Genomic DNA, 15,658 nt, shown 5'->3' on the forward strand with positions numbered 1-15,658 from the left:
TATATGCAGTGGAGGGCAATATTGATTTAAATAGAGTATATACATTTTTTCACTAATTGATTATTTTACTATTTATTTTATTTAATATTTATGTAACTATATATATATATATATATAAATATATATGTATATGTATAAAGATATGTATGAATGTGTATTCATATTCATAAAGGTCAAAAAATATATAAAGCATGTGTTAATTGAGGGCAACCTAGATAAGAATATACATGTTTTCCCTCATCTGGATTATTTTACTATTTCTTTTATTTAACCTCTATTTAATAAGGCAGTCTCATTAAGATTAAAGTTTTTCTTTTGTTGTTTGTTTTCTAACACCATGTTGAACCTTATTTCATTCTTTCCATCTTTACTGCACAATCAAAAAAGGCTCATATTCAGAGAAATACAGTTCACGATAATAAAGGAACGGATAGCGATGGATCATTGAGATTAAAGGTCGAGTCCGTCCGTAACAGCAGTCTGACAGAACAGAACCTCTCTGTGGTCATCTGATGTCGGAGGTGTGACCTCGCTGAGGAGTCCTGCAGAGTGCAGTGGGACCATCACAGAGATAGCTGACTGGTGATGATTGGATTTATCCACCTCATCATACTGGTGCATGCTGGTTTCTTTGTTACCTAAAGTCAGCCAGTCCTCAGGGGGCCACTGGATCCGGCCTCGGAGACGTTGGAGGGTTGTGAGGAGAACCAAGGACTGAATCTGTTTTTAATGTTATGCTTTTATTTTTAACAAGGGGCCCTGAATGTCAGCAGTAACATTACAATACTGGGGACAGATTTCCAGAGCCACTGCAGGGTCAGTAAAGGAGGAAACATTATCAATGTCACAGATACAAAAACAAAAAACTCTGATAATTAAAATGCTTAAAGAGGACATTTATTTTGAAAATACCCAGTGGTAATCACGTCCTTGGTTTTCTTCTTCCTGTGCAGTCCTTGAACACAGAGGGCTGTCAAACATCAGCACATTAAAATAAGTCTGTTATCAAAGTGTATAAGACATGATGTTTTACTCAATATTCAGATTATATGTATTCATTAAAGACAACTATTCTTTTTTTTATTTTTGATGTAAGTTTATCGATGTATTGAGGTTTTATCTTTCACACATACGTTGGCAGATGTGAGTTTCATCCAGCTTTGATGTTTGTATTATACTCTTCTGTATGATGTGAGGAGGCTTTGATGTGATTAAAACATTAAAAGTGTTTAAAGGTTTATCAAACATCTCTCTTTGTTGTGAAAAGCAGCAGAACCTGAACATATCTCACATAAACTGCTCATGACATTCAGGAGCATGCTTTGAGATGGTTAATCGGGGCAAGCATTGGTATCCATGGAAACGGATGAGGTTCAACGTCACGTCTCTTAGCTTATTTTTTCCCCAGATTTGACAGCATGATATAGAAGAGAGCCTCCTTCTTTTCAGCTAACTTTATGTCCTTTCTTTGCCTTCCATCGAGCTTGTTTTGTATAAAGCGTGCGATGACTTAATGTATTTTGATTGATGAGATCTGTCAGGTGGTTTGTGTTTACTGATGAGCAGTATGTACCCAACGACTTTCTGCTATCACTCTCTCTGTTCATCTCATCTGACTCAAAACTCAACCTTACTGCTACTGTTTTCATTTTTTCAATAGATTGTCTATATAATGGCACAAATGTGTAAAAATAACCATCACAAACTGTTGGTTTAAACCTAACTGTTGGTTTAGTTGTCTAAACCTAACTGTTGGTTTAGTTGTCTAAACCTAACTGTTGGTTTAGTTGTCTAAACCTAACTGTTGGTTTAGTTGTTTAAACCTAACTGTTGGTTTAGTTGTTTAAACCTAACTGTTGGTTTTGTTGTCTAAACCTAACTGTTGGTTTTGTTGTTTAAACCTAACTGTTGGTTTTGTTGTCTAAACCTAACTGTTGGTTTAGTTGTTTAAACCTAACTGTTGGTTTAGTTGGTTAAACCTAACTGTTGGTTTAGTTGTCTAAACCTAACTGTTGGTTTAGTTGTCTAAACCTAACTGTTGGTTTAGTTGTCTAAACCTAACTGTTGGTTTAGTTGTTTAAACCTAACTGTTGGTTTTGTTGTCTAAACCTAACTGTTGGTTTAGTTGTCTAAACCTAACTGTTGGTTTAGTTGTTTAAACCTAACTGTTGGTTTTGTTGTCTAAACCTAACTGTTGGTTTAGTTGTCTAAACCTAACTGTTGGTTTTGTTGTCTAAACCTAACTGTTGGTTTTGTTGTCTAAACCTAACTGTTGGTTTAGTTGTTTAAACCTAACTGTTGGTTTTGTTGTCTAAACCTAACTGTTGGTTTAGTTGTCTAAACCTAACTGTTGGTTTAGTTGTTTAAACCTAACTGTTGGTTTAGTTGTCTAAACCTAACTGTTGGTTTAGTTGGTTAAACCTAACTGTTGGTTTTGTTGTTTAAACCTAACTGTTGGTTTAGTTGTCTAAACCTAACTGTTGGTTTAGTTGTCTAAACCTAACTGTTGGTTTTGTTGTTTAAACCTAACTGTTGGTTTAGTTGTCTAAACCTAACTGTTGGTTTTGTTGGTCAAACATAACTTTATGTAGTTATTTTGCTCAGCCAAGTGTTTTGATCATTTCTAACATAATGTTGCCAAAAAAAAATGATTTCATGCAATGTTTTAACAGGGTGATTCATTATTACTTTCTGATTTGTAAATTCCCTCTAAAACCCTTTTCATAGTAAATATTTCGTGAAGTCATTCAAAAATGAAACAAAGACAACTGTTGGACATTTTTAATCAATCATCTCAAGACAAAACAAAAACTGGTGACCTGAACAGCAGCACAAACACGTTTGTTTCATTATGTAGGCGTTGGTCATAAAAAGTGCCTCTTTTTCTTTGACATGAAAAAGGAAATTAATGTATTTTCAAACCAACCTGTAAGAACATTGTTAAAAATCTACGATATAAAATGAATGATGAATTGTCTATGTAGTGTAGCTTACTGTACGATGCATCAAAGTGGATGAATTTCCACAAATTGCGCTGATATTAATGGTCAAAAGGAACCATCAACATATTAAAGATACACTCCCTCATTTTGTAAATAGTTCTTAATAGTTCCCAAAAAACGGATACGGTTTGGAATTTGGTGGCGCTAAATAAACAAACAAAGGGGTGTATCTTTACTTTCTGCATTAGACCAAAAAGGTTCTGTTACAAGTTCTTTTAGAGGCAAAATTTAAAACCATCCTCCACTAACAGATACCAGAACGCAGACGAACCCAAACCACAGGAGTCACAGACCTGTTTCAAATCCTCCTAAAGCCCATCAGACCAACCAGCTCCTTTGGTTCTGCAGGTTAGGATCCATTAAAGTGGTCTCTCAGTACCAGATCCTTTAAAAAAGCTTATTTCAGGGTTTAGAAGGATTTGAAATGAGGGTTTGATCCACTTTTGTCTGGTAATGCAATTTTGTACCTGAGATGATAAACAGTTTGCTGAAAACTTCATAACAAAAGCTGGATGGATGTCTGATTAAAAAAAAAAACGTTACAAAACATGAGAGGTAATCTTTTACAAAATACATCAACAACAACACCGAAGACAGAAAGTATTCTGTGTAATACTACAAGCTGGGTGATATAAAGAGAGTGGGAGAGATGGTTGAGAAGGAGACACGGACAAAAGCTCAACCATCGTTTAAAATATTTCTGGACTGAATGATGACTTAATTTTGCTTTAAACATATTAGTTATTACATTATATATGAGACCAATAGGGCCTGCACTCTAAAACTTCAAATGTCGACGCTGATTCTGTCCATGTCTGTTTAGAACTACACTAAGAGATATTTGAGACATCTCATCTTGGATGTTGGGACGTCCAGAAGCACAAAAGTTGTGCAATATTTCTTTTCAAGGGCAGTTTATGATTTTTCTCAGATACTTAAAAACATTGCAACTTGTAGTACTGTTAAATATTTGATATATTTTCATTCCAACACATTTTAATACCCAAAGTTAAATAATATTTTTGTGTAAGTCACTGATCCCTCAGACTATAAATGTCTTTATTGTTCAAAATATAAGCCAGGAAGAGTTTCATTCCTTGTTTTTGTATGAATTTTGTATCATTTGGGAGATATTTACCCTCAAAGAGTAAAACCACAACATTTCATACATTTTTAGTGACTGAGTCATCGTTCAAAGACGCCTTTACATCTCATGGAAGTAAACTTTTTAATCTTTTTTTTGGGTGAGCTGGCTCCAAGCTGAAACTGGCAGAGAACTCCATCAAGAGTCCACAACAAAGTCCTGGCGCTCATGTTGATGGAAGTAAAGGTCAGAACGGGCTGAAGGCAATAACAGACACATATTGGAAGCCATCACACATGGAAGTGTCAGGAGCAACAGCACCTCCAATCCATTCGCCCATGGGCAAGGCCACTGGTTCACAGTTTGTAAAGACGTGAGACATAATCCACTACCAGCTCCCTAGTCTGTCATGTTTGATCAGCACCTTAAAGACAAGCTAGACTTTAGTGTTTTTCTGCATTATTATATATGTGAATAGCTAAATGATTTGCATTGTTTGCCGTTAGTACTTTACATGAAGACTGTATACTATCTAAGTCTTAGAAATCTCCGGAAAAAGACATGTTGTAGGTTCATTGTGAGCACTTTGAAAGTGACCAGGAGATGATGCATCAAGCAGTTTTGTAGTTATCGAGATCGGTCTTGGTCTTGAGATTGCTTTCAAGACCGCTTTTTCAAGGTCTGGGTCTCGTCTTGCAATTGACTGAATCTTTACACGGTCTCAGACAAAGAAGACTCTGGAAGTTTATCAAAATCGGTCAAGAACCAAACTGAAGGAACATCACCAAACTGCCTTATTTATCTGTTAACATCAGCTCTGTGATTGCTCATAGAAAACAAAGGAACATTCCCACAGCTCTGCAAAGTCTTGGTCTTGTCTTGGTCTTGTCTTGGTCTTGTCTTGGTCCTGTCTTGGTCTTGTCTTGGTCTTGTCTTGGTCCTGTCTTGGTCTTGGTACACTCTGGTCTTGGTCATGTCTAGGTCTCGGTTTAGGATGTCTTGACTACAACACTGGCATTGAGTTGTTTAATGAATCTTGATGCATTTAAGCCTAAACATATTGCAAAAAAAAAGTATCAGATCTGTGGTACTACTGGGTACAACTACAAGATAATGGTTTAACGGACCATCAAGCTGTTATTGGTCACCTGGTTTAAGACAAACAAGGCTTCCCTTGTGCTTTAATTGGTCACAGGTTTGAGTAGCACCCTAACATCAATACCTGTCTTTCAGTTATCGTATGGAAACAAATTAAAACCCGAAAATCGTTCTATGCCATCCCCCAACTGTTCAGAGTCAGAGGCACATATTCTCTGGCCATCTCGTCCAAACAAGACCTTGGACACAGCCAGTACAGACCCACTGATTTCTGACATATGACCAGGGATGATCACTCCATAGTTAAGGGCAAAAAACTTGCTAGCTATGACACTGTCGCACATTGTCAGATTTCTTGGTGCAACTCACTCACGGTGGACCACAGGTGAGGTTTCGCTCTCACGTCGGCTTCCTGTTTTATAAAAGTCCAGCAGTAGCCAACCAAGAGCCCGGTTAAAAACTGGCAGACATAGTGTCATAAATATTTACCCTTCGTAATTTCATGTGTGCTTGTGTGGATGTGTCATTGGTTGTTGAGATAACCAAGACGTCGGCAGAGTATCTCAAATATCTCAGCTACACAGAGGAGTATGGTGATCACGGTGAAGGTGTACATGGCACTGAGGAAGATGGTTTTTTCAAAGTGTTCGGGCACCATGCACTTCGTCACATTAAAGGTCTTTTCCAAAGCACTGGCATCACACATGAACAGCGGGTGGACCTGGGGGACAAGAAGAGAAACATGAGGTGGTGGTGGTACTTTTATAATGTCTGAACTTCCAATCCTTACGTCTCCCTTTGATAAATGACACTGTGCAATTTTGTTGGGTAATATTCTCAGTCTTATTATTGATTTATTCTCTAGATGGTTTTATTTTACCAGGTACTTGCTAGCTTTACCTAGCATGTACAGGGCAGGACCACCAACTCCATTCTTTTGTATTGTAATGTGGGGTATTTGGCAGGGAAATGTTGAAGCTGTGATGTTCCAGGAACCATCTTGAAATGCTAAGAGCTTTTGTGACCATCCTGCTAGCAGATCATCATTACATCCACCACCTTTAGCTGCTACTATTGACACCTGACAGGGTGCATGCACGGAGGACCCTACCATCCGTCCAATCCACCTCGTTGGTTGACCACATGCATTGAAAACTTCTTCTTGTTCATTGCCTGCAGGAGCAGAGCCATATAGTCCTCCGTTGCCAACATACCTGATTGGATGCTTACTCCATCATTTATGAAACTCTGGAAAGATTGACCATGGGGCCAATGAAGTGCTTGTAACGTTTGGTGAGGAACTAGGCCATATTCAAACCTGCACATATTGAGGATTCTCCAAAGGGTGGCTTGCCTGACAAAGTTCAATATTTAGAGGATCCTGAAGATAAGAATCTACTTTTATATAAGGGTGTCCCCGAGTCCCATTTCTTTAGAGTTGTTCCAGGTAACTAGAATTAGAAAAGTGACCTTTGGCAACTTGGGTATGCCGGAAGGATTACACCTCCAGGCTGGCTGGGGAGAGCTTTCGGGACCTTATGGTATTCCCTAAAGAAAAGGTTGTAAGGGGTATCTGCACACACTCTGTCACCATGACAATAGCCGTGAGTGGCAACTTGAAACTTGACGGATGGATGCACAACTGTGACACGGACAAACACTCTGTTGAGTTCATCAAGTTTCAAACGTACTGACCTGGAAGCCAAAGAGGTGGCTTTGTAGCCAGAAGGCGACGACTTCCAGAATGATGCGTAGAAGAACAGAGATGATGTAGAAGACGGTGTAGACTTGTCGTTCGAGGATCTCTTCCTGGTCGATGTTCTTACAGGCCGCATAGAGGTGAAAGAACGCCCCAGGAACCAGCACTGTTACCAGTTGTAACGCCCAAAAAACCTGGAGAGGGCAGGAAGAAGGGAACGGAGGAGTGAGAAAAGACAATGGAGGGAGACAATGGGATATAGAATAGAGGGACCCTGAAATGTATGATGGAAGTAAACATTGACCAAAGTGGGGGAAACGGTAAAAAGTTATCGGGTTTGATGGATAAAAGGAAGGAAAAAAGGTTGAGCAGGGAGAAAAAGAGAAAGAATCAATAATGGAAAATAATACATGAACATTCATTTTTCATCACTTGACACATTGGTTTTTAAATTGCCTCTAGATGAGGCAGGTAAATAAAATATAGCACTTGTGTCTTTGGTCTCTGAGGCTGGCAGGAAGCGAGTCGAGTCCAATGACTTATGAATTCTTTCATCTTTACCCAAATTGCATTTTCTACCAATGTGGAGGAACGGTGGTGCTGATCAGAGCCTGGGAACGATATTATACCATTTTAGCCAATTAGACAAAGATGATGTTTCTCATTTCTTAATGTAAACCATGTTTATTTCTTATCTTATTTTAGCATAGCTTAGCTTATTTTCTGTCAATTGCAGATTTGATGTTATGGGTCTAAAACAGACTAAAATTAAACTTGTAGATGCCTGTTATGAATTTTATGCGTCTGATTTTGTGTTGTTGCAGTTATGTGAATGTAATGTATGATGCTGTTAGATTGCTGCTAGACCGCTCCTTAAAAATAGCTGTATGCATGAGAGGAAACAGTTTCTCAGCGTTTTTGAAAGGCTGGATTTGTATATTTAGTTGGTGAATTTGGAAATGATTACAAAACCAAATATTTGCATCACTGTTTTACAGTATATTTTTGTCATTTCTGTTTTGCTATTTTGTTTGTTGCTTACTGACCATCAAATCTGCAACAAGTTTATACTACTGACTCTAAAAGGTAGTTTAGCTTATCTTATTTTAAGACTGTTCCAGAATATGATCCTGTTCCAGAAGATCCCCGTGTAATGCAGCAGAGCCGTTGGTGTTTGGTCCTACCTGAGGGGTTATGGGTCTGAACTGGTTGTAGCAGTACAGGTTGAGTTCTCGGCGATCCGGGTCGCAGCTGAAGTGCAGCGCCTCATTTCCATAAACAGCGAAGCCAAGGACGCCCAGAAAGAACATCCGCACCGAGCCGAAGAACAAGGTGTGGAACTGGCCAATCACCGTGGGAGGCCTGAGCTGGAACACACACACACACACACACACACACACACACACACACACACACACACACACACACACACACACACACACACACACACACACACATGAATACTCAGAGACACATTGACACAGGTGAGACAAAGGTACATTAACACAATGCAGCACACATGTGCAGTAATGGACCCATGGAGACATCTCCATGATGTAACCTCCAAAAAACACACAAAAACATATACGATGTGAACAAACTCACATTTTGATAATATGCAACACACAAAAAAGACGTGCACAGACACACACACACACACACACACACACACACACACACACACACACACACACACACACACACACACACACACACACACACACACACAGAGTCAGAGACAAAAGAGAAAACAGCTTTTGTCAGCCGGATAAATGCAGCGACAACAGAGGCTCACTGAGGCCCTGAAACAAAAACCTCCTCCTCTCTCTAAACCTCCTCCTCTCTCTACATCCTCCTCCTCCTCTCTCTACCTCCTCCTCCTCCTCCTCTCTACTCCCTCCTCCTCCTCTCTCTACCTCCTCCTCTCTCTCCTCCTCCTCCTCTCTCTCTACCTCCTCCTCCTCTCTACCTCCTCCTCCTCCTCCTCCTCCTCTCTACCTCCTCCTCCTCCTCCTCCTCCTCCTCTCTACCTCCTCCTCCTCTCCTACCTCCTCCTCTCTCTCTACCTCCTCCTCTCTCTACCTCCTCCTCCTCCTCTCTCTACCTCCTCCTCTCTCTCCTCCTCCTACCTCCTCCTCCTCTCTCCTCCTCCACCTCCTCCTCTCTCTACCTCCTCCTCTCTCTACCTCCTCCTCTCTCTACCTCCTCCTCCTCTCTCTACCTCCTCCTCTCTCTACCTCCTCCTCTCTACCTCCTCCTCCTCTCTCTACCTCCTCCTCCTCTCTCCTCTCTCTACCTCTCATCTCTCTACCTCCTCCTCCTCTCTCTACCTCCTCCTCATCTCTCTACCTCCTCCTCTCTCTACCTCCTCCTCTCTCTACCTCCTCCTCTCTACCTCCTCCTCTTATTACGTCAACTCATGTTTACCACAAAAACACCCAAACGCCTCCCTCACAGAGCAAAGAGCCCGCTGGCTCACATTATGCCACGGAGACGGACGGTAGAAGGAGATGAATTGAAAACAGATCGATGTGTTTTGAGGGGGGGGGCTGGTCTGCACCGGTCTAATTGTTAAGGTAAGGAGTGTCAGTGAGGATGAACCTCGGAGCTCTACTCACGCAGCCCTCGTAGAAGTTCTTGATGTAGTTTAAAGACATGGTGAGTCTGTGGATGTCCCGGGTTCAGTCCAGGGCTGCTCTGGGCCCTCATGGCCCGCTAAAGGCCGACAACAGCAAGGCCACAAACTCTCCAGCTGACCTCTCTCTCTCTCTCTCTCTCTCTCTCTGTCTCTCTCTCTGTCTCTCGGCCCTGAAAGCCCATGTCAATGCATATTTTTTTTTTGCCTTTTATCCCTCCATCAATTGACTCACAAACAACAGAGACAGAGGGGCCAACAAAGGGCCCGGTCGGGGTCCCTGCATTATAATCCCTGTAGTACTATGTCAGCGGAAAAAGAAAAAACACAACCTCCTGTCACACACAATGCAGAGAGAGAGAGAGAGAGAGAGAGAGAGAGAGAGAGAGAGAGAACACAGATACACCCGGCTGGGTAAAGGAACTGCACTTCCATCCACTTTAAACAGTTATTCTAAAGATCTTGAGCTTTATTTTGAAATGTTCCTGCTCTGATTTGCAGTCATAAATCACTTTCACTTTCTAAATGTGATAAATAAATCAGTTCACAGTCACAAAGATAAAGATGACAACACACACTGCACACACTGTCTCAGTGTCTGGTCCTCCTGATGACACACAGAAGGATGAAATAAAGGAGTCCACACACCAACCGTAATCCTGGCGGCGTGTTGTTCATCCCCCTCTCTCTCTCTCTCTCCACGCAGGATGCAGCCTGCTGCGGGACGCTGCGGGACGCTGCGGGTCAGAGAGAGAGTGAGAGAGTGAGAGAGTGAAGCAGGTGAGACCTACCTGAGCTGCTTCCGCCCACAGCTTTCAGAATAAAGAGAGGAGACACACAGTGAGGTATCCCTGAGAGGATGAGGAATATCTCCCAATAATAACATCACTACCTCTAAAATTATTATTATTATTATTATTATTATTATTATTATTATTATTATTATTATTATTATATTATATTATATATATATATTTATATATTTATATATATATATATATATATATATATAAAAATATATAATAGCGAAAGTCAAAAAATATATAAAAAAAAATATATATATAAAATATATATATAGCGAAAGTCAAAAAAATACGGTTATTATTATTATTATTATTATTATATATATATATTATATATATATATATATATATATATATAAAAATATATAATAGCGAAAGTCAAAAAATATATAAAAATAAAAAAAAATATAAAAATATATAATAGCGAAAGTCAAAAAAATACGGTTATTATTATTATTATTATTAAAAAAATATATAAAAATTATATATATATATTTATATATATATATATATATATATATATAATATATATATAGCGAAAGTCAAAAAATATATAAAAATAAAAAAAATATATAAAAATATATAATAGCGAAAGTCAAAAAAAATACGGTTATTATTATTATTATTATTATTATTATTATATATATATATATATATATATATATAAATATATATAAAAATAATAATAGCGAAAGTCAAAAAATATATAAAAATAAAAAAATATATAAAAAAAAAAAAATATATAATATTATTATTATTATTATTTATATATATATTTATATATATATAAAAATATATAATAGCGAAAGTCAAAAAAAAAAATACGGTTATTATTATTATTATTATTATTATTATTATTATTATATATATATATATATATATATATATAAAATATATAATAATAGCGAAAGTCAAAAAATATATAAAAATAAAAAAAATATATAAAAATATATAATAGCGAAAGTAAAAAAAATACGGTTATTATTATTATTATTATTATTATATATATATATTATATATATATATATATATATATATATATATATATATATATATAAAAATATATAATAGCGAAAGTCAAAAAATATATAAAAATAAAAAAATATATAAAAATATATAATAGCGAAAGTCAAAAAAAAAAAATACGGTTATTATTATTATTATTATTATTATTATTATTATTATTATTATTATATTCAACAGTCTTGTTATAAAGTTAAAGATGATATCAATAAAGCTGGTTATGATCACATGAATCCATTTGTTCATAACATCTCATGGTAGGAATTGAATGATTTGTTGTATTATAAACGTTCAGAGCTAAAACAAAGCCAGGCTGTGAACAAAGGTTGTTTTTTTAACACACAAGTGTAAATATGTGTAAATATGATTTGAGAGATTTTTGTTAGTTAACTGCACAAAAACATAAAAAAGGGAATAAAAGCAGTATTTAATGCTTATGAGGCTATTTTGTGGGTTACAAATAATGAAATAATAGAAATATAGAAAATAATAGAAACATAAATATGTATTTCTATTATATCATATAATAATAACATTATATATATATTTTTTTAACTGATAAGATTGTGGTATAGGCATATATAAACACTTCAGCCTTTTCAGTCATAATGTATATTACATTGTATATTACATTGATATAGATGGCTGGATTAAATACTATTACTAGTCACAAATAGAAAACAGGACTATAAACAAAGAGACAGTTTTGTTTGGAAACTGTGTCCAACAAGATGTCACGTTATTATTTAGAAGGGGGGGATTTCGGTCTTTTATTTTGAAGGTTTGATCCCTAAACGTCCGGTGTGAACAGTGCTACCTGTCTTACGTCACAGGACTCATACCACAACATGACTGACAGGTGTGATCTCAGGTCAGCTGATATGTATATGTGCACATACAGCTGCAGAAATATTCAACCCCCAAAAGACTTTAAGGATTTATCAATTAAATAGCAAGATTCTGCTTCAGATGACTCCTGTATGAGTGGAGTGATGCATAAACTCAACACAGACGATGCATGATGATGTATTTGTGTGTAACAGTATGTTTTGTTAAGATGTCATGTCACAATTATTCAACCCCGAGATAATATTGTTGTTTTTAAAGCTGCCTAAAGTGGAGTTGAAGCATAATGAAGCCTTTAGGAACTCTATGATGATCCTTCATCTGCTTCAGCTGGGATGCAGATATAAACCCATTACATTACATTACATTACATTACATTATATTACATTACAGTCATTTAGCAGACGCTTTTATCCAAAGCGACTTACAGGAAGTGTATTCAACATAGGTATTCAAGAGAACTACTAGTCACCAGAAGTCATCAGTGCATCTCCTTTCTTAAACAAGCATCTTAAAGCATAAACCAGAGCAAAAGTATAGTGCAGAGGCAAATTACTACGAAAACAATAATTGCAACAAACTAATACGAATATAGTAAGTGCTACAAACTACTACGAATAGGATAAGTGCAGTAAACAAATACAAATTCAATAAGTGCTACCCCACCCATGAAGGTATTCAAGGTGAGCTGCAAACATGGGAAAGACAAAGGAGCTTCCACAAAAGCTGAGAGGAGATTATTTCATCACACCTGAAGGGCCTTTGGACACCATTGAGCATTATAAGGAAGTTTAATACTTATGGAACAGCTGCAAACCTGCCTGGCCGTGGAAGAAAGCCCAACATTTCATCAAGGGCCCTTAGCAACATAGAACATCTAAGAGAAACCCCCGTGTGACTGCAAGACACCTACAGGATGACCTGATGAAGGCTGGTACGAGTGCTTCAGTGGCAACTGTAAGACGTGCACTGAATAAACAAGGACTTCATGGCCGGACTCCAAGACGCACTCCACTCTTCACCACAAGGAACATCAAAGGTCGACTAGAATATGCCAGGAGGAATGTGGATAAGACTACAGAGTTCTATGGACTGATGAAACCAGACTGGAACTGTTTGGACATATGGACCAGCGGTAAGGCTTCTGACCAGAAGAATACCATCCCCACGGTCAAGCATGGAGGCGGGTCATTGATGATGTGGGGCTGTTTTTCTGTGGCAGGAACTGACAGTCTTGATGGTGGACCTGGCATCATGGACTCCCAGAAATACCAGACCATTTTAAAGAGGAAGGTGATGCCTTCTGTTGGCAAATTAAACCTTGGTGATCATTGGACTCTCCAGCAAGACAATGATCCCAAGCACACCTCCAAGTCAACCTAAGCTAGGCTGAGAAACATATCCTGGAACGTCCTGGAGTGGCCTTCTCAGTCACCAGATTTAAATCTGACTGAAAGTCTTTGGTGGGATTTAAAGAAGGCAGCCATCAAACATCACTGAGCTAGAGGCTTTAGCAGCTGAAGAACGGGCAAAGATTCTAATAGAGAGGGTAAGAAGCTTGTCAGCACTTACCCAAAACGTTTGTTAGAAGTTATAAAAGCTAAAGTTATAAAAAGCACTGAAGCTGGGGTTGAATAATACTGCACATGCACATGTGTTTAAAGAGTTACATTTTTCATTTGAACTTCAACGTTAAGTCAACTTCTGTTGTCAAAATAACTCAAATATGTATCAATGAATATTTTTTGTTGTTTAATGAGGTTTTTTGTCATTTATTGTCATTATCTTTCATCCACATCACTATAATGTCTTTTGAGGTGAGGGGGTTGAATACTTCTGATTGCAACTGTATATACATATATATATATATATATATATATATATATATATATATATATATATATATATATATATATACATATATATATATAATTTTTTTCATATCTGGTTTATTTTATTTTATTTAATATTTATATATTTATCCATGTGTTAAATCAGATATTATTCCATGTGTTAAATCAGATCTTATTAAAGAGAACATGACCCTCAGATGCTCCTGATGTTGATTTCATTCTATTCTTAGTTTCATAAAAAAAAAATCAGGCTTGTTGCTCTCGGTTACAATTTTTTTTTTTTTTAAATAAACCAAATGAACACCAAACTGAATCGACATTATTCATATTTCTTGTTAATATTAATACATCAGTTTGAGACAGATTGTTAGGTTTATTCTTTTTTAGATGAAAAGCTTCATGATTAACACTTTACAGTCCTGTGAGGAAACACACACACACACACACACACACACACACACACACACACACACACACACACACACACACACACACACACACACACACACACACACACACACACACACACACACACACACACCACAATGATGTGATCTTCGGCCCTCTGAGGACTCTGGTGAGACGAGTGTTCTGGAGGAGAACCCATCAGGAAGCTCCTGTTGTGTTTCCACTCAGACGAGGGTTAGTCACCAAAAAAGCACTTCTGAGAAACGGACTGACCCCAGAGCTGTTAGAGCTGCTTTAATGTGCCTCTGTCCCTGAACCTCCCACCGGCTCCCTGATGTTTCCACATTAAGTGCATCTGTTAGAGTGAAACACAACAATCTGATGGAGGAAAGGTTTTAGAATAGGAAAACAGGAAAAGAAAGATGTTTAAACACTGATCTGTGTTCCTCTTTGTGGCTTCCCCTCCGTTTTATTCCCGATAGTGACGGAAACACGCGTGAAACCTGGACATCTAACGATCCGCTGAGCTGGAGCTCACAGAGTGAAGCTCTGGGTTTCTGAATGAAGCCGCCCTGCAGCTGTGAGCAGAAGATAAGACCGTCGGTGTGGATTCCTCGTGTGCCTGCAGCTCTTTAGTCCCAATCACTGGAGGGTTTGTGCTAAAAAAAACCTGACAACAGAATCTCAGCGTTTTTGCAGGATGTGTTTTGGAGGCGTATCTGCAGAATGACATCATGAAGACGGTGAGATCGGTGTTCCCTCTGACCTCTGACCTGTGAGAAGGTCACTTACCTCAGTCGGCTCGAGAGGACGTGATGGAGACAGACAGACTGGATCTGAAGACTTCAGATAAGAAACCTTAAATATGTTTCAGACATACTTTACTGAACATTCTACATTTATAAATCTATAAAAACATAATTCTATGGAACCATGAGATGAGATATAGAACCTTTACTGTGCAACAACGGGAGGAGACTCATTCCCAGCATGCAACCAGAAGGAAGCTCTTCAGACTGATGGACGCATGGAAATGAATCAAATCTATGAAAATTTAAAACAGTTTGGTCAGCACTCGTTTATTCTCCATCATCCTCAGTATCTCTCTGTCAATCTTCTCTCTCTCTCTTTATTTATTCTGTTTTCTTTATCTTTTATTATAAAATAACAAACAAATTAAAACGGTTGAATGGCACATCGTTTAAAA

The 15,658-nt window shown here is 37.8% G+C and overlaps 1 protein-coding gene across 1 annotated transcript; it reads right to left on the reverse strand.

The window, feature by feature from the left end:
- Window positions 1-5,707: 5,707 nt before the first annotated feature.
- Window positions 5,708-9,540, reverse strand: gje1a (gap junction protein epsilon 1a). The gene is made up of 4 exons (XM_054618568.1): window positions 9,502-9,540; window positions 8,068-8,250; window positions 6,880-7,077; window positions 5,708-5,905 (listed from the first exon to the last, which is right to left on the reverse strand). Exons 1-4 carry the CDS (start codon window positions 9,538-9,540, stop codon window positions 5,708-5,710), a joined length of 618 nt encoding a protein of 205 aa, XP_054474543.1.
- Window positions 9,541-15,658: the final 6,118 nt, after the last annotated feature.

The sequence above is a fragment of the Anoplopoma fimbria genome, chromosome 18, assembly GCF_027596085.1.
Source record: "Anoplopoma fimbria isolate UVic2021 breed Golden Eagle Sablefish chromosome 18, Afim_UVic_2022, whole genome shotgun sequence".
NCBI classification, from domain to species: Eukaryota; Metazoa; Chordata; class Actinopteri; order Perciformes; family Anoplopomatidae; genus Anoplopoma; species Anoplopoma fimbria.